The sequence below is a fragment of the Saccopteryx bilineata genome, chromosome 11 (genome assembly GCF_036850765.1).
Source record: "Saccopteryx bilineata isolate mSacBil1 chromosome 11, mSacBil1_pri_phased_curated, whole genome shotgun sequence".
NCBI classification, from domain to species: domain Eukaryota; kingdom Metazoa; phylum Chordata; class Mammalia; order Chiroptera; family Emballonuridae; genus Saccopteryx; species Saccopteryx bilineata.
The window spans coordinates 76,692,062-76,712,893 of NC_089500.1; the positions used below are offsets into that span (position 1 = coordinate 76,692,062).

The 20,832-nt window shown below is 47.5% G+C and overlaps 1 protein-coding gene across 2 annotated transcripts in view; it reads left to right on the top strand.

Annotated features, from left to right (window-relative positions):
- FRRS1 (ferric chelate reductase 1) overlaps window positions 1-20,832 on the top strand; it is a 44,189-nt gene that overhangs the window by 21,862 nt on the left and 1,495 nt on the right. For both annotated transcript variants that reach the window (XM_066246794.1, XM_066246795.1), the window contains exons 8-15: window positions 615-762; window positions 10,504-10,617; window positions 12,602-12,714; window positions 15,451-15,537; window positions 17,682-17,779; window positions 18,434-18,492; window positions 19,370-19,513; window positions 20,711-20,772. In XM_066246794.1, coding sequence (XP_066102891.1) covers window positions 615-762; window positions 10,504-10,617; window positions 12,602-12,714; window positions 15,451-15,537; window positions 17,682-17,779; window positions 18,434-18,492; window positions 19,370-19,513; window positions 20,711-20,772 — 825 coding nt within the window. The remainder of the gene's footprint in view (window positions 1-614; window positions 763-10,503; window positions 10,618-12,601; window positions 12,715-15,450; window positions 15,538-17,681; window positions 17,780-18,433; window positions 18,493-19,369; window positions 19,514-20,710; window positions 20,773-20,832) is intronic.

A 20,832-nucleotide genomic window follows, 5' to 3' on the forward strand; every position in this document is an offset into this window, starting at 1 on the left:
GAGAAAGGGGAGCCAGTGTGTATGGGAGAGACGGGCTCATGGCTTTGGGCAGTTGTCTTAAGTGGTCCTTGTTGGCCTATCCGTGCCAAAGGCGGCCTATTTCTGGGAGAGAAGTGTCTTTGTCACAGGGCAGTTGACAAGCAAGTGCGCTGTGAGTGAACAGCTGTGTTCCCTCGTGGGATGTTACATTCTCCATGTAGCATTCTCACAGGGTTGACTCCCACAGGCGGGTTGAGCCTTCTCCATGGTTGCATGGTGCGTTTTGGCCGCTAAGTTTTACTTGCGAATGGTTCCTTCAACGTTTTTGATAGTGTGTTAGTGGCCAGGTGGTGTTTTAACATCAGCCATGGTTTCTCACCTGGTCAGAGGAATTGCGGGGTTTGGACTTAAAGTAAAAATACTCTTTTTGCCAAGCGGGATAAAGACAAATAGACTGGGAGACAATGTTTCTTGTACACTTCAAAGAGGAAGTGGAGAAACAAAGACTTTGTGCAGATGCAGCATGCACAGAGGCTCTTAGAGGAAGGAAGTCACACAGGGCAGCGTTTTGATCCTGCCTTATTTTTAGCGAGTCTCTGGAAAGCACTGTGAAGACCCATTGTGTGTGTTTGTAGGATACTCTTGAGGATGTGGCTTGGAGGCTGGAGGACGGTGTTATGCAGTGTTCTTTCAGAAGAAACATTACCCTTCCTGCGGTTAAGAATAGATTTGATCTAAACACAAGCTACTACATATTTCTAGCAGCTGGGGCAGCTGATGATGGTAAGTACTGTATATGGATAAAGACTATCTTTTCAAGATTATTTTCCCTCTCTCTTCTTCTTTCTCCCCCCCCCCCTTTTTTTTTTGGAGAGACTGCTACTGTAATTGTTCATCTTTAAGATATTTACACTTGTAGGTAAAGAGTTATCAAAACCTTTTTTCCATTTTTGCTTTCTGTTTTGACCTTGGTTGACCTTCAAGCATTGCTTCCCTGGAAACGACATAAAGGTAGTGTCAGCCATGTTCTAAGGCAACATGCTTATGATAAACGTGATTTCTGGCTGGTAACCAGGAAGAACCATCAATACCTGGTAAGACATATCTGGGCCTCCCTGAGTGCAGTGACATTGGCAGGTTCCTTGCAGGGACACTAGAAGCAATGCCTTTGGGGTCATTGCAGGACATATTGGCTCTTGTGGGATAACCTATCCAATGTGAATCTCATCTGCTTGGATCTGAGCTTTCTCCGGGGAGATGAAGACGGGATGGGGAGTGGTGGGAGGTGGGGGGGGGTGTCTGTCCGGGGGAAAATAGCTCCGGGACAGCTGAGTACACTGCTTCAGGTGCCCATGGGAGGAGGACGGCGCTGGGGGGCTGTTTCCTGTCCCACATCCTCCTAAGTGAAATCTGATGCCAAGTTCAGCCTAAAGTTTTCTGCATTTGCCTGTTTCCTTTATCCTTAACGGAGAGTGCCCTGGTGGGCACAGCAGCACATGTCCATAGGCACGATTAGATTTTGTTTAAGGTTTTGGCTCTCGATGTTTGGAAGAGCTGCACGGCAGGCCAAGGTTGTATTTAGGGACTCATCTCTCTGGAGGGAACGCTGCTCCGGAACTTTGAGAAGAGAGCCCGCTTTGAACGTGGCAAGAAGCTGGGCGTGGAGACGCGAGGGTCGGGGAGGGGGTGGAGGAGGAGGGAAAACGGAACCGAGGGCAGGCACATCGTGAAAAGCCCAGAATATTATTATACCGTGTGATGAGACTCGACAACAGGTGAAGCAGACACCCAGAAGGTTTTGAAGCAGGATAAAATATCTCCTCAGAGAAAATTCAGGAATGTTTGTAGATTTAGTGGTAGGCGGTATGAGTCATTCTCTTCGCCGAGTCATATGTTCTTATTTGTACCGGCGACAGCAGATGTAGCTTGAAAACTATTTCCTGCTGAAGTGGTAACAGTAAAAATTACTAGGAACTTAACGAGTGTCATTCATTGGCTAAGCACTCTACGGAGGACCTTCATTTTCATCTTCCTAGAAATGACACTAGGTATATTTTATTTTATTTTTTTTAAATTTTAGTGAGAGGAGGGGAGGCAGAGAGACAGACTCCCACATGCTCCCCGACGAGGATCCACCCGGCATGCCCACCAGGGGGCGATGCTCTGCCCATCTGGGGCCCTTCCTCCATCGCAACCGGAACCATTTTTTTAGCACCTGAGGTGGAAGCCAATGGAGCTATCCTCAGCACCTGGAGCCAACTCATTTCAATCGACCCATGGCTGCAAGAGGAGAAGAGAGGAGAGAGAGAGAGAGAGAGAGAGAGAGAGAAGCGAGAGGGGGAGGGGGAGGGAAGCAGATGGGTGCTTCTCCTGTGTGCCCTGACCAGGAATCGAACCCAAGACATCTACATGCTAGGTCGACACTCTATCACTAAGCCAACCGGCCAGGGCCAGTATTTTTTCTTATTACTATTATTTTTCCTATTTTACCTGGGATGAAACTTAGGTAAAGTAATTTTAGTTTGCCCAAACAAATGGTAGAGTTGAAATTTGAACTCAAACTCTTTGACCTTAGAGCCTAAGTATTCAATCCCTTTGAACATGGACAATGTAGGAAATGAGGTAAAATGAGGAAATGGTCGAATATTGGGTGTTTTTTAAGTAGACACCACTGCATACAGGTAATCATGTGACTGTTGCTATTGTAGCGGCCACTGGTTGTACATGCATACATCTCATTTACTTCTCACGGGGGCTTTATACGTAAATATTATTTTGCCCATTTTAGAGACAAGGGAACAGGAACCCAGAATGGCCAAGTCACTTATTCAAAACCCGAACAAGAAGCACCGTTGGAATGAAAACCCCCCAGATCTGTTCCAGTTACAAAAGTCATGCCATTTCCGGCCTCTCAGGAAGAACTTTGTGAGGTTGAATAAGTTGTTCACAAGTAGGGAACCTACCAATTTAAATAACTAATGAAGTAGAGACCCTGTTATCACACAACCTGTTACTGGAATAATTGAGGCATACCAGAGAGCTTTGTACTGAACACGCACCCAGCCTCCCTTAGTTCAGAGCTGGAAAGTTATCACGGAGCCACGCCGTGGAACTTAAAACGTTGTTACAGACTTCTGCTCCACGTGAAGGTTAAGTGCTCGGTTAGTCCACAGCGCCGCAGCGAGTCAGAGTTTAAAAACAATTCTCTTCCCACTGTATCCTCAGGCGGTTGGGAATGTGGTTCTCTTCCCACTGTATCCTCAGGCGGTTGGGAATGTGGTTCTCTTCCCACTGTATCCTCAGGCGGTTGGGAATGTGGTTCCCTTCCCACTGTATCCTCAGGCGGTTGGGAATGTGGTTCCCTTCCCACTGTATCCTCAGGCGGTTGGGAATGTGGTTCCCTTCCCACTGTATCCTCAGGCGTTTGGGAATGTGGTTCCCTTCCCACTGTATCCTCAGGCGGTTGGGAATGTGGTTCCCTTCCCACTGTATCCTCAGGCGGTTGGGAATGTGGTTCCCTTCCCACTGTATCCTCAGGCGGTTGGGAATGTGGTTCCCTTCCCACTGTGTCCTCAGGCGGTTGGGAATGTGGTTCCCTTCCCACTGTGTCCTCAGGCGGTTGGGAATGTGGTTCCCTTCCCACTGTGTCCTCAGGCGGTTGGGAATGTGGTTCCCTTCCCACTGTATCCTCAGGCGGTTGGGAATGTGGTTCCCTTCCCACTGTATCCTCAGGCGGTTGGGAATGTGGTTCCCTTCCCACTGTGTCCTCAGGCGGTTGGGAATGTGATTCCCTTCCCACTGTGTCCTCAGGCGGTTGGGAATGTGATTCCCTTCCCACTGTGTCCTCAGGCGGTTGGGAATGTGGTTCCCTTCCCACTGTATCCTCAGGCGGTTGGGAATGTGGTTCCCTTCCCACTGTATCCTCAGGCGGTTGGGAATGTGGTTCCCTTCCCACTGTATCCTCAGGCGGTTGGGAATGTGGTTCCCTTCCCACTGTATCCTCAGGCGGTTGGGAATGTGGTTCCCTTCCCACTGTATCCTCAGGCGTTTGGGAATGTGGTTCCCTTCCCACTGTATCCTCAGGCGTTTGGGAATGTGGTTCCCTTCCCACTGTATCCTCAGGCGGTTGGGAATGTGGTTCCCTTCCCACTGTATCCTCAGGCGGTTGGGAATGTGGTTCCCTTCCCACTGTATCCTCAGGCGGTTGGGAATGTGGTTCCCTTCCCACTGTGTCCTCAGGCGGTTGGGAATGTGGTTCCCTTCCCACTGTGTCCTCAGGCGGTTGGGAATGTGGTTCCCTTCCCACTGTGTCCTCAGGCGGTTGGGAATGTGATTCCCTTCCCACTGTGTCCTCAGGCGGTTGGGAATGTGATTCTCTTCCCACTGTATCCTCAGGCGGTTGGGAGTGTGGTTCTCTTCCCACTGTATCCTCAGGCGGTTGGGAATGTGGTTCTCTTCCCACTGTATCGTCAGGCGGTTGGGAATGTGGTTCTCTTCCCACTGTATCGTCAGGCGGTTGGGAATGTGGTTCTCTTCCCACTGTATCGTCAGGCGGTTGGGAATGTGGTTCTCTTCCCACTGTATCGTCAGGCGGTTGGGAATGTGGTTCTCTTCCCACTGTATCGTCAGGCGGTTGGGAATGTGGTTCTCTTCCCACTGTATCGTCAGGCGGTTGGGAATGTGGTTCTCTTCCCACTGTATCGTCAGGCGGTTGGGAATGTGGTTCTCTTCCCACTGTATCCTCAGGCGGTTGGGAATGTGGTTCTCTTCCCACTGTATCCTCAGGCGGTTGGGAATGTGGTTCTCTTCCCACTGTGTCCTCAGGCGGTTGGGAATGTGGTTCTCTTCCCACTATGTCCTCAGGCGGTTGGGAATGTGGTGCTCTTCCCACTATGTCCTCAGGCGGTTGGGAATGTGGTTCTCTTCCCACTGTATCCTCAGGTGGTTGGGAATGTGGTTCTCTTCCCACTATGTCCTCAGGCGGTTGGGAATGTGGTTCTCTTCCCACTGTATCCTCAGGCGTTTGGGAATGTGGTTCTCTTCCCACTGTATCCTCAGGCGGTTGGGAATGTGGTTCTCTTCCCACTGTATCGTCAGGCGGTTGGGAATGTGGTTCTCTTCCCACTGTATCCTCAGGCGGTTGGGAATGTGGTTCTCTTCCCACTGTATCCTCAGGTGGTTGGGAATGTGGTTCTCTTCCCACTATGTCCTCAGGCGGTTGGGAATGTGGTTCTCTTCCCACTGTATCGTCAGGCGGTTGGGAATGTGGTTCTCTTCCCACTGTATCGTCAGGCGGTTGGGAATGTGGTTCTCTTCCCACTGTATCCTCAGGCGGTTGGGAATGTGGTTCTCTTCCCACTGTATCCTCAGGCGGTTGGGAATGTGGTTCTCTTCCCACTATGTCCTCAGGCGGTTGGGAATGTGGTCTTGTTTTCCAGCATTGCTACTGCTCCACGAATGCAGTACTGTGAGATGGTTTGGCGCCTTTCTGGTCGTTTTCCTTTTTTTTTTTTTTTTTTGTTTTAGAGAGAGAGAGAGAGAGAGAGAGACAGGAAGGGAGATGAGAAGAGTCTTTGTGTGTGTGTGTGTGTGTGTGTGTGTGTGTGTGTTAGAGACAGAGACAGTCAGAGAGAGGGACACACAGACAGGAAGGGAGAGAGATGAGAAACGTCAATTCTTCGTTGCGGTTCCTTAGTTGTTCATTGATTGCTTTCTCATATGTGCCTTGACCGTGGGGCTACAGCAGACCGAGTAACCGAGTAACCGAGTAACCCCTTGCTCGAGCCAGGGACCTTGGGTCCAAGCTGGTGAGCTTTGCTCAAACCAGATGAGCCAGCGCTCAAGCTGGCGACCTTGGGGTCTTGAACCTGAGTCCTCCGCACCCCAGTCTGACACTTTATCCATTGTGCCACCGCCTGGTCAGGCCATAGTGTTCTTTACCTCTTTCTTTTGACATTTTTGTAGCTCCTGATAGTGTCTCTGTTTGATGCTCTTTTCTTCAGGTATTGATGACGTGAAATGTCTCATTTTCTGCTCTGTTATGACAAACCTTAATAGAGTGGGATTTGCCAAATGAATAATAATCAGGTGTCCCAACACCGTTTTTTTCTTTCTTTTTTTAAATTTTTATTTATTATTTATTTTTTACAGAGACAGAGAGTGAGTCAGAGAGAGGGATAGACAGGGACAGACAGACAGGAATGGGGAGAGATGAGAAGCATCAATCATTACTTTTTCATTGCGCGTTGCAACACCTTAGTTGTTCATTGATTGCTTTCTCATATGTGCCTTGACCACGGGCCTTCAGCAGACCGAGTAACCCCTTGCTTGAGCCAGCGACCTTGGGTCCAAGCTGGTGAGCTTTGCTCAAACCAGATGAGTTTGCACTCAAGCTGGCGACCTTGGGGTCTCGAACCTGGGTCCTTCCGCATCCCAGTCCGACGCTCTATCCACTGTACCACCTCCTGGTCAGGCCCAACACCGTTTCTTGAATAGTCCGTTATATCTCCCCTGCTTCAAAACATCCGCATCTCACACTGAAATACTATCAGTAAATCAAACTGTTTCTAGTTTATTCTTCTGTTGATCTGTTTTTCTATTACTGCACTGGTTGAATGACTATAGCTTTATAATAGGCTGTGAAGTTGTTATAGGACATGGTTCCCCTCCTGGCTGTCTTATTCAGGAATTCTTACTTCTTTGTTGTGTATGTGTTCTTTATGAACTTCAGAAATGATTTGTCAGATTCCATTAAAAAGTCTATTGGGGGCCCTGGCTGGTTGGCTCAGCGGTAGAGCGTCGGCCTAGCGTGCGGAGGACCCGGGTTCGACTCCCGGCCAGGGCACACAGGAGAAGCGCCCATTTGCTTCTCCACCCCTCCGCCGCGCTTTCCTCTCTGTCTCTCTCTTCCCCTCCCACAGCCAAGGCTCCATTGGAGCAAGGATGGCCCGGGCGCTGGGGATGGCTCTGTGGCCTCTGCCCAGGCGCTAGAGTGGCTCTGGTCGCAACATGGCGACGCCCAGGATGGGCAGAGCATCACCCCCTGGTGGGCAGAGCGTCGCCCCATGGTGGGCGTGCCGGGTGGATCCCAGTCGGGCGCATGTGGGAGGAGTCTGTCTGACTGTCTCTCCCTGTTTCCAGCTTCAGAAAAATGAAAAAAAGAAAAAAAGAAAAAAAAAAAAGTCTGTTGGGGGTGTGATTGGAATTGCAGTGAAATTTTAAGAGTAATTTGGGGAATGATCGACTTCTTTATAATAAATAGTGAGTCTTTCTATCCAGGAATATATTAGGGTATTCCATTTGTTCAGACCTTATGGTTTTCTTTGTATTTTCATGTAGGGTATAGGGTACATATCATATATACATAGATTTCTAAAACTATTGTGAATGGGATTATTTTTTTAAAAGTTTTTCTAAACATGGTATGTAAGAAAGTTATTGAAGTTTGAATATTTATCTTGAATTTAGCCACCTAATTTTCTAGTTGATTATTTTTTAATCAATTAATTTATTTTAGAGAGAGAAGGAGAGAAAGAGAGAGAGAGAGAGAGAGAGAGAGAAAAGCAGAGACATAGATCTGTTCCTTTATGTGCCCTGACTGGGGATAGAACCTTCAATCTTTTTTGCACATTGGGAAGATGCTCTAACCCATCGAGCTATCTTGGCTGGGGCTCTAGTTGATTATTCTGGTTTTTCTTGATAAACCAACATCATACCTTGTGCAGATGGTAACAGGATGAACAGCTCTCAAATTCTTTCTTGCCTGAGCGCATTGTTTATTCCTCCCAGAACAATGGGGAATGACCGTTGGCCATGTGGCGAACATTCTTGTCTTGTCCCTGAATTTGATGGCAGTGCTCTGATCTCAGTGCTGGGCCATGTCTGCTATCTGGTGTTCTTCTGGGCCTGGCTTTGCGAAGTCCCTGTGACGAATGTGTGCTGAATTTCCTTTCTTTTCTTTTTTCTTTTCTTTTCTCTTCTCTTCTTTCTCTTTCTCTCTCTCTCCCCTTCTTCCCTCCCTCCCTCCCTCCCTCCCTCCCTTCCTCCCTTCCTTAAGATTTTTTTAAATTAAAACTTTTTAAAATTGATTTCTTTAGAGAGAGGAAGGGAGAGACTGAAAGAGAGACAGGAACATGGATCTGTTCCGGTATGTGCCCTGACGGGGGATTGAACCGGCAACCTCTGTGCTTCAGGATGATGCTCTAACCAACTGAGCTATCCAGCCAGGGCCTGGATTTCATCTCATGTCTTTTGGGAAGATGTTGAGATGACGTTTTATCATTACTTTTACAATAATATTTCTGGAACGTTTCTCACTTTTCTGGGATAAATCTTGGTTGGCCATGTTTTATTATTCTGTCAGTGCCCGGTTGATTTGATCTGCTAACTTTTCTTTTTGAGCTTTGTGCATTTATATTCAGATACGATTTTGGTCTAGGGTTGTGGGATTGTGTGTGTTTGTGTGTGTGGGCTTGCCTGCCTAGTTTTGGCTTCAGTGTTATGCTAATCTTATAGAATAAACCTTAGAATAATTTTTTTTAAGGAGTTTTAATAAATAAAAAATATTTCTGTTAAAAAATTTTTAAATGGTATGAGAGAACTCACATATCAGTGAGCCTTTGGGGCTGAAAATATTTGACTAATTCAAAATTCTTCTATTGTTATTACTCTCTCGAGTTGCGACTACTTCTCTGATCAATTTTTGTAATTCTGGATTTCCCCCCCAATTCATCCATTTCATTTAGGTGTGAACTACTATTTTTAGCTGACTTAAGTTGCATATAGCATTTTCATTTGATTTTAAAAAATATTTTCTATATCAGCTGCCATGTCACCCCTCCCATTTTTAATATTGGTTGTAATATACATATATTTTGTCATGTGATCAGACATGCCAAAAACCCAGTCCATTTTATCGGCTTTTAACAAGACTTGATTTTTCTGATTTTTTAGGCAGAGACGTATTAGTTTGTTGATTTCTACCTTTATTTTTAAGCAGTCTTTCTTTCTGATTTCCTGTGTTATATTTTGTTGCTTTAAATGCATCTTGAATTAAATGATTACTTCAATTTAAGCCTTTTTTTTTTTTTTTTTTTAAGAAAATGCTTTTGGATGATAAAAGCTTCTGAATAGTACCTGGATTGCACCACATGGATTTTGTCAGGAAATGTCTTCATTATTATTATTCCTTTTTAGAAAGACTTATGATTCATTTTGATTTCCTATTTAACCCAAGGGTTATTTAGAAAAGTAGTTTTATAAATATCTAAGTGGACCATTTTTTTTTCTTGCTTTTGTTGTTAATTTTTAGTTTTGTTGCATTTTGAATAGATAATACAGCTTGTTTTCTGTGAAGTTATTTCTTTTTGGAAATTATTGAATGTAGTCTGTGGTCTAATACATATTTTGTTTGGGACAAAGATTCACATATAGATAGATATCTGTCATATCAAAGTTCTTAGTTATTTTTATTCTTTTTGACTCTTTATATTTTAAAAATAATGTATGTTCCATAATTTATTTACTATTCTCCTAATGATGACCATTTACCTTGTTTAAAATTTTTTTTTGCCTAGCATAAAATAAATTTCTGTGAGCAAATACTTGTACATATATCTTTGGGTAGAAGGTGAATATTTCCGTGGGGTAGATTCTCAGCATAAATGAATCCACACCCATACATACTCTCATAGACACACTAATTTAAACAACCCTATATATCCACCGATTTAAATTTATACATAATAAATGATAATATCATAATCCATTCTCAAATTGAGTACATCACTTTTCTTTGGGATTTTGGTTTGTTAGTCAAACCCAGTCCAAATTGACCGTATGCCAAATAACATAGCATTAAAATGTTCTTGTCTTTCTCCCTGGCCCAGTGTCTGTTCGTTTAAGCTAGGATTCTAGATGGTTTATCACATGTATTCTCTCTTTCTTTCTTTCTTTGAGAGAGAAGAAAAGGGAGAGAAAAGAGGGAGAAGCATCAATTCATTGTTGTACTTAGTTGTGTCATTGATTGCTTGTCATAAGTGCCTGGACCGAGGCTTGAACTGGCAATCTTGGGGATCAAGCTGACGCTCTTGGGATCAAGCGGGTGACCCTGGATTGGAATCAGTGTTCTCGGGATTAAGCCAGCGACCAGCCTAGGCTACACGTATTCTCTTTCAAGAATTATACTTGACATTTCAATGATTTGTGATCCCATTAACAGTAATTATTTGACTCAGCATTGTTGATGGGTCTTTCACTGTCACTTTCATAGTCTCAGTTCCGGTTTTGATCTGTCTTGGTTGATTAAATTATTTATTTAAATGTTTTTTGCCAGTAAGGTCACTGCATCATTGCATCCATATTTATGTTGCTTTTGCATATGAACGGCATCTCCACTGATATTTCTTTTTTTTTTTTTTTATCATATTAAGAAATGTTTCCATGTTGTGATGCTGTCTTTCCATGCCTTCTCTCTTGAGGCAGTAATCCTTCTTCTTCTCATTTTTCTTCTTTTTTTAATTTCAGGTCGAATTTATAGGCATTCCCAGCAACCTCTGATTACATATGAAAAACACAACGTGACGGGTGACCCGAGGGACGTGGGAGGGTCCCGGTCCCTGCTCCTCCTGAAGGCTCACGGTGAGCTGCCGTGTGTGGTGGTCGTCTCATCGCTCTGTGGAATATGTTTGCCTGACGCCTCAGCGCTGGCTGGAATAGGAATGGGGGCAAACATAATTTAGCCAATTGTTCGTGAGTCTTCTCTGTGCATCCATTGAGGCTTGCAGGCAGCTGTATTTATCTTACCGTTTGTTAATTTTCATTACACGAGAAGACTAGGGATTATTTGGTAGTTTTAGCCCGGGCTGCATGTTAACATCGCCAACGGAGCTTTTCAGGCGCCTGTCATTCCAAAGAGTGCCCTCACTGTTTCTAACTGAATATCACTGGGTTCATGACTTTAACTTGTATGAGAGCTTCATTCTGTCCCTTAGTAAAGTGAAGGCTAGTGAAAGAGTTAATTTGTGGTTTTGATCGTATGGCAGTAGTTTGGTTTCCGAGATACAGCTTGTTGTTGAAGATCTCTAGACAATGCACAAGTAACTGAGGGTATTCGAAGTTCTCTCAGCGCTGTACTTGGGGGTCTTGTCCTTAAAATGATGACCGGAACCATGTGAGGAGAGAGCAGGAGCTTGGCAACGAGGCTCTTACATGCTCTGGTTCTACAGGGGAAGTCAATCCCATCTGAAAAGTAGCCTCGCCTATTGTTGAAAGGATGGGACTTATAAGTAGGGGGGTAATGTAGTGTATGCTATATATACTATTGTAAAATATTAGTATTTGGGGGAACGTTCCTTATTTGGTATATTCCCTTTATAGTCTCTAGAATGCTCTCTTCTAGTAGAGTTTCAATAAATGTTTTCATAGTTAAGCTTGAAAATAACTTTATTCTTGTTCATGCATTCCCATTAGAAAGTAATTGGGTTCTCAAATAATGTGCCTATTTATTATCTATTATTTTTTGGAATGAGATGTCAGAGGATTCCAAGGAATCTGCCGGCTGTATTGGTCTAATGGTCAAGAGCAGGGGTCCCCAAACTACGGCCCGCGGGCCACATGCGGCCCCCTGAGGCCATTTATCCGGCCCCCGCTGCACTTCCGGAAGGGGCACCTCTTTCATTGGTGGTCAGTGAGAGGAGCATAGTTCTCATTGAAATACTGGTCAGTTTGTTGATTTAAATTTACTTGTTCTTTATTTTAAATATTGTATTTGTTCCCATTTTGATTTTTTACTTTAAGATATGTGCAGTGTGCATAGGGATTTGTTCATAGTTGTTTTTTTTATAGTCTGGCCTTCCAATGGTCTGAGGGACAGTGAACTGGCCCCCTGTGTAAAAAGTTTGGGGACCCCTGGTCAAGAGCATAGTCACTCAAACCAGACTGGGTTCTAAACCCAATGTTGTAACCTTGGGCGAATTACTCAACTTCTCTGTGCCTTAGTTTCCCCACCCAGCCAAACGGTAATACAGTAATAGTAATTGCAGCTGCTTCGTAGGATTGTTGTAAAGATCAAATAGATAAATGCATGGAGACCAGGTATAGAGACAGCGCCTTGCACAGAGTAGGAGCTTGGAAGAGTTAGCTCCTAGGAGCTGTGGTGGGATAGTAAAAGCTAGTGACCTAGAGCAGTGGTCCCCAACCCCCGGGCTGCGGACCAGTACCAGTCCGTGGGCCATTTGGTACCGGTCCGCAGAGAAAGAATAAATAACTTACATTATTTCCATTTTATTTATATTTAAGTCTGAACAATGTTTTATTTTAAAAAAATGACCAGATTCCCTCTGTTACATCCGTCTAAGACTTACTCTTGACGCTTGTCTCGGTCACATGATACATTTATCCGTCCCACCCTAAAGGCTGGTCGGTGAAAATATTTTCTGACATTAAACCTGTCCGTGGCCCAAAAAAGGTTGGGGACCACTGATCTAGAGGGTGTTTTGAGGTTATGCTTGTGCCTGTTGAATGTGCTTTGCTGGTTGTTCCTATGTTCTGGGCATTTGGCTTGGTCGTTTAAAAGCAGCTTGATTAGTTTGTGATGTCATCCGTCGTGTTTTCTGACCTCTAGGTGCCTTGATGTTTGTGGCGTGGATGACTACCGTTAGCATCGGGGTAATCGTTGCCCGGTTCTTCAAACCTGTTTTGTCAAAGCCTTTCTTTGGCGAAGCTATCTGGTTTCAGGTAGGTGGCAGAAAAATGCCATTTCCGTGTTATTTGTACATTGCAACATGAAAACATATTGAAGTATGTAGGGTTTTCTCCCCCCCCCCCTTTTGGTGTATGGTACAGTTGTGATCATTTTAGAATCCTAATAATTTCTTCCTTTTGCTCTTTGGTTTCCTAACCAATTGAGAACAGACATAAGACCCTTGATAGAGATCAAAATCGAGACAGCCTTGTGAAGGCTCAGGTTGGGCTGGAGAATGTGCCAGGGCGTGTGCAGCCCTTTGTCACATGGCCTCTGGGACCCAGATGGTCCCGGCTCACAGGTCTAGTTGTGCTAGGGTATAGCTGGGTCAAGGAAGACAAGAGGGCAGTAGAGAGAAATAGTGGGTGCTCACTGGGTTTCCACGCAGGGGTCTGTCAGTCAATATCAAGACTGCTCGTAACTCACCAATCAAGGCCCCCTATTTCCTAGGTGGGTGGGAATGGAAACTTTTCATGTTGCCCCTTTGCATGGGATGAGGAGGAGTTTCTTCATAGAAACCTGAGCTAAAGTCCAGCAGTGTCCCTCAACACGCAGGAAAACAAACTTTATCTTTCGCGTGTCACAGAGGATAGGTGCTTGACGTATGGCGGAAGGTCAGTGGGTGTCTGTTGAGATAGTATGCACATGTCTGTTTGTAGAAAATGTACAGCTTATTGGAACAGTTTTTGACTTTATAAGAGGGTATTCTTTTTGTGTGTGTGTGTGTGTGTGTGACAGAGACAGAGAGTCAGAGAGAAGGACGGATAGGGACAGACAGGCAGGAAGGGAGAGAGATGAGAAGCATCAAGTCTTCGTGGCGGCACCTTAGTTGTTTGTTGATTGCCTTCTCATGTGTGCCTTGACCGGGGGGGGGGGCTACAGCAGAGTGAGTGACCCCTTGCTCAAGCCAGTGACCTTGGGCTCAAGCTGATGAGCCCGTGCTCAAGCCGACGACCTTGGGGTTTTGAAACCTGGGTCCTCCGCGTCCCAGTCCAATGCTCTATGCACTACGCCACTGCCTGGTCAAGCTATAAGAGGGTTTCTTTTTTTTTTTTTTTCCTGTATTTTTCTGAAGCTGGAAACGGGCAGAGACAGTCAGACAGACTCCCGCATGCGCCCGACCGGGATCCACCCGGCACACCCACCAGGGGCGACGCTCTGCCCACCAGGGGGCGATGCTCTGCCCCTCTGGGGCGTCGCTCTGTCGAGACCAGAGCCACTCTAGCACCTGGGGCAGAGGCCAAGGAGCCATCCCCAGCGCCCGGGCCATCTTTGCTCCAGTGGAGCCTCGGCTGCAGGAGGGGAAGAGAGAGACAGAGAGGAAGGAGAGGGGGAGGGGTGGAGAAGCAGATGGGCGCCTCTCCAGTGTGCCCTGACCGGGAATCGAACCCGGGACTTCTGCACACCAGGCCGATACTCTACCACTGAGCCAACCGGCCAGGGCCTATAAGAGGGTATTCTTGAAACTTTGTATACAACTTGTAGCTTTTAAGACTGACCTTACATAACCTCATTTCTCAATGTTGTTCGCCATGTCCCTCTGTTTTATTTGTCCTTACTACTGCTTCCTGTCTCTGTCTCTGCTCTCTGTCTCTGCTCTCTCTCTCTGTCTCTCTCTCTGTCTCTGTCTGTCTGCCTTTGCGTGCTCTCTGTCTCTGCTCTCTCTCTCTGTCTCTGCTCTCTCTCTCTGTCTCTCTCTCTGTCTCTGTCTCTGCTCTGTCTCTGTCTCTGCTCTCTGTCTCTGCTCTCTCTCTGTCTCTGTCTCTGTCTCTGCTCTGTCTCTCTCTCTGTCTCTGCTCTCTCTCTCTGTCTCTGCTCTCTCTTACTCTGTCTCTCTCTGTCTCTGCTCTCTCTCTGTCTCTGCTCTCTCTCTGTCTCTCTCTCTGTCTCTGTCTCTGCTCTGTCTCTGTCTCTGTCTCTGCTCTCTCTCTGTCTCTGCTCTCTCTCTCTGTCTCTCGCTCTGTCTCTGTCTCTGTCTCTGCTCTGTCTCTCTCTCTGTCTCTGCTCTTTCTTACTCTGTCTCTGTCTCTGCTCTCTCTCTCTGTCTCTGCTCTCTCTCTCTCTGTCTCTCTCTCTGTCTCTCACCTGCTCATAATGATATTCCCAACTGCAACACTCCTTATGTCTTCTCTCTACCGATTAAAATCCTGCACTGCCTTTAAAACTGTGACGTCTCTCTATCTAGGGTGACATACATATAGGGTGACGACCTGCCCTGCTTTTTCTGGTCTAGTCTCGGTCTGCCCCAGGTTCCCTGGCATAATCAATCAACAGCGCCCATATGCACTGTCACTATTCTGATTGGACAATGAATTTCACATTTCACCTATCTCTCTCCTCTACTCAGTTCTGTTCCAGGCTCCTCAGGTGACAGCGTCTTCTGTTTCCTTGCTCCCTCCTTGTCTGTGGGGCGGCACTGTGCCTGGTGGTGGGACTTCCTAAGTATCTTTGGAAGGAAATGACAGGCTTGGCAAGTCAGAGTGCTCTGTGGGAAACGTCCGGTCCTGCTGCTCAGGGCTGGGGAACCCTGGCAGCTGCTTCTGACTGACGGGGTGGCCGCTTAAGGCTTTCTCTGAAGTTCAGTGGTACGCTCAGATTTTTTAACTGCTGGCAGACTGATCCGATGCCTTCAGGGAACCTCATCCTGTGATCTTGTCCCCCATGGTGACAGTGACTCCTTTCTCTCACACGGGTAACTCTCTTCTCACTCTGTCATTTCCCCTTGGCAGGTGCATCGGACGCTCATGGTGGCCACTTCCGCCCTCACCTGCATGGCCTTTGCCCTGCCTTTCATCTACCGAGGAGGCTGGAGTTGGGTGAGTACATCTAACTGGGTGTTTTTTTATATAAATGCGCTTGGATGTCAAAGGAGAGACCTGCTTTATTCTCAGATGATGGGGAAAAAGATATTCATGCATGTATCCTTTTTTTTTTTTCCCCTCTCTTTTTTGAATCATCTGATGGTTGCTTCCCACGGTTGGGGGTCTGGGATGGAGTGTATGCGTCAGTGCAGATTACTTGGTCATGAAATGTGTTTTGAGGCGGCAGCAAGTGTTCCATGTACTCTGAGTCCCGTTAGTGGGGTTTCTCAGCTTAGAGGGGTGAACTCTCCCACTGTGACGTCCGGGGAGGGTGAACGTGGCAGGTGGTCTTTGCTAACGAGTACTACGGTTACGGCTGGGCCACCATTGGCTGCACACCTGCCGCGTGACCAGCTGTGCTAAGTGCCTTACATGTGCTGTTATCCAATTTCGAACCTCAAAAGGAAGTAGTGACGGTCATCACCCCACATCACAAATGAAGAAACCGAGGCTTGGTCCCAAACACGTCATCTCCAGCTTTGACCTCGCCCCCCGGCTGGAGACCCACACGTTCAGCTGTGTCCTCGGGGACGGGAACCTCCCAATCTCAGGCGTCTCAGACGCAACATGTGCAGAGTGGGGTTCCTGACCTTTCCTCCCTCCCCGTCCTGCTCCACCTGCCGCCATCTCCTATTGGCTGTTGCGGTTGGCAGTTCCCTTCTTAGGCTAACGCCTCGGAGTCACCCTTAAACCCACTCTCTTGCTCTACATCGGGGTCTCAAACTCAACTCAGCATGTGGGCCGCAGAGCAAGATCACAGCCGTTCGGCAAATACAAGTAGGCCCCTAGGCTTACTTAATTTTATCCAAAATATTTTGAACTTCGTGGATTAGTCTGCGGGCCGCACAAAATTGTTCAGCGGGCCGCATGTGGCCTGTGGGCTGCGAGATTGAGACCCCTGCTCTACATGTAAGATACCGTACTTCTCCCCGTCACTGATACCACTCCGTGGGGTTCAGCCACCATTGTCCTTTGCCTGGACTGCGGCAGTCGACACCTCAGCGGTTTCCCCACGTCAGCCTTTGCCGGTGCACAGTCCGTTGGCAACCAAGACGGTGTAAATCAGATTGTGTCATTCTTGTGCCCCAGACTGGTTTCTCTACTGACTCTGTTTTATTCAAAATTAAAGTCCATCCAACGACCCCCGCGACCTGGCTCCCAGGTCCTCGCTGACCGGACCTCCTCCTCCCTCCCCCCTCCGATGTCACAGCTCATCGCATTCCACACTGCCCCACGGCCCGGCACGCTTCTGCCGTGGCCGTGACAGAGATTCCTTCTGGCTCGGCCGCGCCTCCTCCACCCCGACCTCCTTCAGGTCTCAGCTTGGAGCAGAGCTTCTCAGAGAGCCGGGCCCTGCTCTGCTCTGTTCTCCCGTAGCTCCCTTCGCTGTACGTCACGCCATGTGACTTATCTGTTGTGCTTGGCCTCACCTGTCCTCCCACACCCGTAGGGAAGCTCTGTGTCTGTGCGCTGGTGAGTCTGAAGCACCTGGCGCTGATTCTGGGGCACAGCAGGGACTCAGTAAATGTCTGTTGAATAAATGAATAAGGCTTATCAGGAATGAGCCATGCACTAAGGTCAGACAGAGCCTGTGCTTGTCTTACACTCACAGTGTAATACTTCCGTTTTGGCTTTTGCTGCAAGAGCTCTGGGAAGCACTGAGATCTAACCCAGTCATCACAACACGTGGGGAGGGGTGCTCTCGACGTGTCCTAGCCTGGGGAAGGGGCTGCACACGGCTGTGGTGGCGTCGATGGTCACTTAACACCCTGGTGGGCGACAGGCGGCATTCTGGGGGTGGGTTCCCCCCCACGTCCCCACGGTGTGGCCAGGGACGCATTGCGTGGTAGCTCTGAACCTCAGTTCCTCGTTTGTAAAAGCGGGTGATTCACACCCAAGGGTGAGGTGTCCGAGGGCGCTTTAGCGATACCGTGCGTGCCGGAACGTGCCCGGGATCAAGAAGGCGCTGTCGTCGTGGTCATCGCCATCATCGTCGTTACACGGTCGAAGCGACAGGAAAACATTGGGGACACACATGGGCAGTATTTCTGACTTGAGGTTCTAAGTCGAGACGGCTAACGTGATGTCCCTCTGTCCAGCGTGCAGGTTACCACCCCTTCCTGGGCTGCGTGGTGCTGGTCTTAGCCCTGCTTCAGCCTCTGCTGGCCGTCTGCAGGCCGCCCCTCCACGACCACAGGTACGCTTGGCTTCTTCTCTCTCACACTCTGCATGCGGCATCGTTAGCTGGCAGACGAGTGCCTCTCTAGGTGGAGACACTGTGCATCTTTGTGTGTGTGTGACAGAGACAGAGAGAGGAACAGATAGGGACAGACAGATAGGAAGGGAGAGAGATGAGAAGCATCAGTTCTTTGTTGCGGCACCTTAGTCTTCTCAGTTGTTCATTGATTGCTGTATGTGCCTTGACTGGGGGACTGCAGCAGAGCGAGTGACCCCTTGCTCAAGCCAGCGACCTTGGGCTTCAAGCCAGCGACCTTGGGCTCCAAGCCAACAACCATGGAGTCATGTTTATGATCCCACCGTCAAGCCAGCAACCCCACGCTCAAGCTGGATGAGCCTTTGCTTAAGCGGCAACCTCAGGATTTCAAACCTGGGTCTTCCACGTACCAGTCTGATGCTCTATCTACTGCGCCACCATCTGGTCAGGCAAGACATTGCGCATCTTATAATATTCAGTGATAGACTCTATTTACTTAAAAGGCCTTCAAAGGCATTTCAGAAATCCAACTCCTAGACCCAGGCCATCAGGAAAACGGCATGGTCTCTGTTCTCTTGGGGAATAACTGTAGTTCCGTCACTTTGGAGAATCCTGACTGCTTCCTTGTTTTGCTAGAAGATACCTGTTTAACTGGACTCACTGGGGGCTGGGAACAGCTGCTAGAATAACAGCAGGTGAGTGACCGCGACGCCGTCTGTTCACGTGTAATTGCTGGTTGCCCGTACTGCATGTTGTAATTTGGCCGAAACGGTTTTGAGATGCATTAGTAATTGGAGTAATTGGCTGTTGAGGTGAAATCGGCTTTAAACCTTGAAATCTGGGAAGTAATTTCTGGAAGCAACAATTGAAGTCATTTATTGCATTTTTTAATCTTAAAATTTTTTTTTTAAATGACTTTAAAATTCTCCTTCTAAAACTTTTTTTTTTTTTTCAAAGCATTTGCTTTGCAAGCAGAATAAACGATGCTGGCAGCCAAATATTGAAAGCAGCTCGAGTGGAGGGTGATTTGCGAGCTGGGCTGAGGTGGGCTGGCGGGAGGGGGGTGGCCCCTGCCCTCTGTCTCCAGGTCCTCTCCCCGGGAGGGGTGCCTTCCAGGGCAGGGTGCTTTGTGCAAGTCAGGTCTGATTTTCCAGGGTATTCCGATGCCTCATATACTAGAGAGCTAAGCTGGCACTGCGGCCCTCCCATCCCTGTATGTAGTCTGCGGAGTTCTTTGTGGAAAGGGGAATACAGTCACCCCTGGTTTCCGGACGTTTCTCCCGTCCTACGTTAAAGACTCCAGGCTTTTCGGAAAGTTTGGATGGCTTTTTTTTTAAGAATCGGTAGATGATCATCCTATTGTCCTATCTTACCCTGTCTCGTCTCATAACAAGACTGGGAAACACAAGAGGAAATGAACTGTTGGGTCTGCAGTCTTAACTCAATGCATGTCATCAACTCTTCTCGTATGTTTTCCTCGAGAGAAGACACACCCACGTAAGCACGCCCACAATGACCTCTCTTGGCGGCGACGACGTTTCAATGTGTATTTTTTTTTTCTTATGGACGTAGTGGCCGCGATGTTCCTGGGGATGGACTTACCAGGACTGAATCTTCCCGGCCCGTGGAAAACCTATGCGATGATTGGGTTTGTAGCCTGGCACGTCGGGGTGGAGATTCTCCTGGAGGTGCACGCTTACCGCCTCTCCCGCCGAGGTAACCTGCCGCCAAAGCCGTGGGACGTGCCGTCACTTCTGTATCAAGTCAGCGGTTCTCAACCTGTGGGTCGCGACCCCGGTGGGGGGGGGGCGGCGAACGACCAAAACACAGGGGTCGCCTAAAGCCATTTCCAATATAAGTGTTAGTGGACTGTAATTCATCTCTCGAGGCTGATGGTGGACCACGGCAGGGTAGCCAGTGTGTGTTGTCGTCACTCAGTCAGCGGTAGACCTTGTGGAAGTTTTCTGCTTTAAAAAAAAAAAAAATCATTGTTAGTATTAGAAATGGAGTATTAAAATTTAAGGGAACGATTTTATTTTAGGATTTAAGGAAGAAGTCTTCTTTGTAAGTACTTTGTGCGTGCTGGTCTGGCTTGGAACCAGCACACACGGAGGGTCCCCGAAAGTTGCGGAGCGGAGAGAACCCCGAGATGGTCAAGGAGAGATGCCCAAAGTCTACACGGAGCAGGGCGGCGGACCGGTTTTACCCATCTGACCCGCTCACGGTGTTCCGTCGCTTAGCGTGCCCGATAACGACAGCTTCGGCCGCTAGCTAATTAGCGAGCTCCGTAGGAAATTCTTACTTTGCCCCCCGCCCCCCACCCCGCGCTGTCTAGTGGCAAGGTCCGTTTTGGTCTTGGTCCCAGGTAAGGCACTATACCTATAGCCATTAGGAGTGGAGACATATTAGGGGAGAATAGGTGATATTTTCAACTAGCTTGGATTCTGGGCGAAGTGACCTTTGTGTCCTGTCTAGTTCTTGTTGCCTCCCCCCCACCCCCACTTCCCAGTGACAGATAAAGGTGGTCCTTTGAAAACAAAACCTCTTTGTCATCTAGTGGGCATGTTGTGAATTAAGGAGCCGGGGAAGCTTTTAGGAGCTGATGAGAGCTGCCATTCTTGGTTCTTGAGAGGAGTACATAGGTGGGCTTCTGGTGCCCGCTGAGTTGCGGCATGCTGTTTAAAATACATAGGTACTTAAAAAGCCGTGTTGTTAGTTTGATCTGGTGTGTATCGACTAAAAAAGAGAACATATTTTCCCTGCTTGTCCCCACTTGGGAGGGCCTTCAACATTCAGGAAGTTTGCAATCGTTGGTAGTGTGAAACGGGAGAAGGCTCACCCCGCAAACCAGCATCAAGGGTGTTTGCCTGCGCACCCGCTGGCCTGACAAACTTATGCTTTTGTTCTTGACAGTGGAGATACTGGATGATACCAGAATCCAGATTATTCAGTCATTTACCATTGCGGAAGCAGAAGTAAGTCCTTAATTCATTTTATTTTTTATTTATTGACAAAAGCCTCACGACAGGAGTTTC